At 53.0% G+C, this 1,478-nt stretch overlaps 1 protein-coding gene across 1 annotated transcript; it reads right to left on the bottom strand.

Annotated features, from left to right (window-relative positions):
- Window positions 1-466: 466 nt before the first annotated feature.
- Window positions 467-925, bottom strand: PV06_08044 (uncharacterized protein; the record flags this gene model as incomplete). The annotated part of the gene is made up of 1 exon (XM_016409337.1): window positions 467-925. The coding sequence occupies one exon, from the start codon at window positions 923-925 to the stop codon at window positions 467-469; it is 459 nt and encodes a 152-aa protein (XP_016261091.1).
- Window positions 926-1,478: the final 553 nt, after the last annotated feature.

Raw genomic sequence — 1,478 nt, 5'->3', positions numbered from 1 at the left:
GAGGGATCCCGGTACCGTAGCTTCGAATACAGAGGCAACGCCTTCTTTAAAATCTGAGGATGCGGGACTTCCGCCTGATGGACTATAGGACCATGACTTCACTTACAGGCAGAGATTTTGTTACTACGGACGGAATAGCCCGCGTCTGCTGGGAACTCCGGACCGATAGATGCGCTTGACTGACTGGCGCACTTGGCTCCATGTCAAATGGTCACGGTGATCCGCATGTGCGAGGTGGCTGGTCTTGCAAGTCGAAGCGGTGATGTACAATCGCTGAAAATGCAGACCTCCCACCACCAAACGGCTCTGAGGGTGGTCATGGCTGTTGCACACCACGGTTGACTCGCGGTTCCCTTGACCTGGAGCTGATGCCAACATGACACAGAAAACAATTCATCACCAGTTGATTGATCCAATATGTATAGATCTCGCTCCGTGTACCCATAGGCTCATTTCCACCTCTCGATCATATACCTGCTTTGTAATCCTGGCCACCCACCTTCTCATCTACTTGTACACACTCTTGCATCGCGCAAACCCCAAAGATGTCCCTAATGCCACCTGACGTGCCGTCTGGTAAACTCTCTGTTTCTCCTGGTTTCTTGAGTACTCTGGCCGCAGCCGTTACGGCATTATAGACGGGTGTTAACGCTAGCAACGGGTATATCATGATTTTAGCCCCTAATTCCTTCGCTTCGTTGACTGTTAAAAGCGGGCTCACTCCACCTGGGACCATATTCAGCAACACAGGCGTTGGGAACATGTCTTTGCAAAATTGACGTGCTTCCTCACGCGTCCTGAAACCTTCAAGGAAAGCGACGTCGGCACCAGCGTCAACGGCAGCACGCGAACGCCGCAAAGCTTCATCGTAGCCGAAACTCTGCAGCGCATCCGTTCGGGCGATGATAACGATGTCCCTACCCATCTGGATACGAGTCAGGGAGGCAGCTCGGATCCGAGTTACCCATTCGTCAACACTAACGAGAGCTTTGTTTTCCAAATGCCCGCAGCGCTTGGCGAGTACCTGGTCCTCTATGTGGAAGGCCGCCACGTTGGAATTGATATACACCGATACAGTGCGTACCACGTTGATGGGGGAGCCGAAGCCCGTGTCTGCGTCGGCGATTATAGGGACTTAATACGAGTGGCCCAGGGGAGAACGTGAAGAGGCGATAGCTACCAACATGGCGGCGTTTTAGTGCATCTCGGTCTGCGTCACAAGGGCTAAGTCAGGGTAGCCGATTGCTGAAGCGGCAGTTCCCGCACCAGTCTTAACAGCGAAGAAGACGATTGTCAGAATGTGGCCAAAAGAGCGAATGCAACAGGGTCAAGTCCGTATGCAGGGATGAGGACTCACCATGGACAGACAGTTAAACTCTTCTCTCAATGCAATACGTGCGGTGAGACCCTTCCCCACCACTATGACTGGGCCAGGCGAGTAGCGAGCCCGCAGTATCAAATCATTTGGTGGCGATACC

This window comes from Exophiala oligosperma (genome assembly GCF_000835515.1).
Source record: "Exophiala oligosperma strain CBS 72588 unplaced genomic scaffold supercont1.7, whole genome shotgun sequence".
In the NCBI taxonomy this organism is placed as follows: domain Eukaryota; kingdom Fungi; phylum Ascomycota; class Eurotiomycetes; order Chaetothyriales; family Herpotrichiellaceae; genus Exophiala; species Exophiala oligosperma.
The sequence above is the reverse complement of the archived record's forward strand: the minus strand, read 5'-3'. Positions and strand labels throughout refer to the sequence as shown.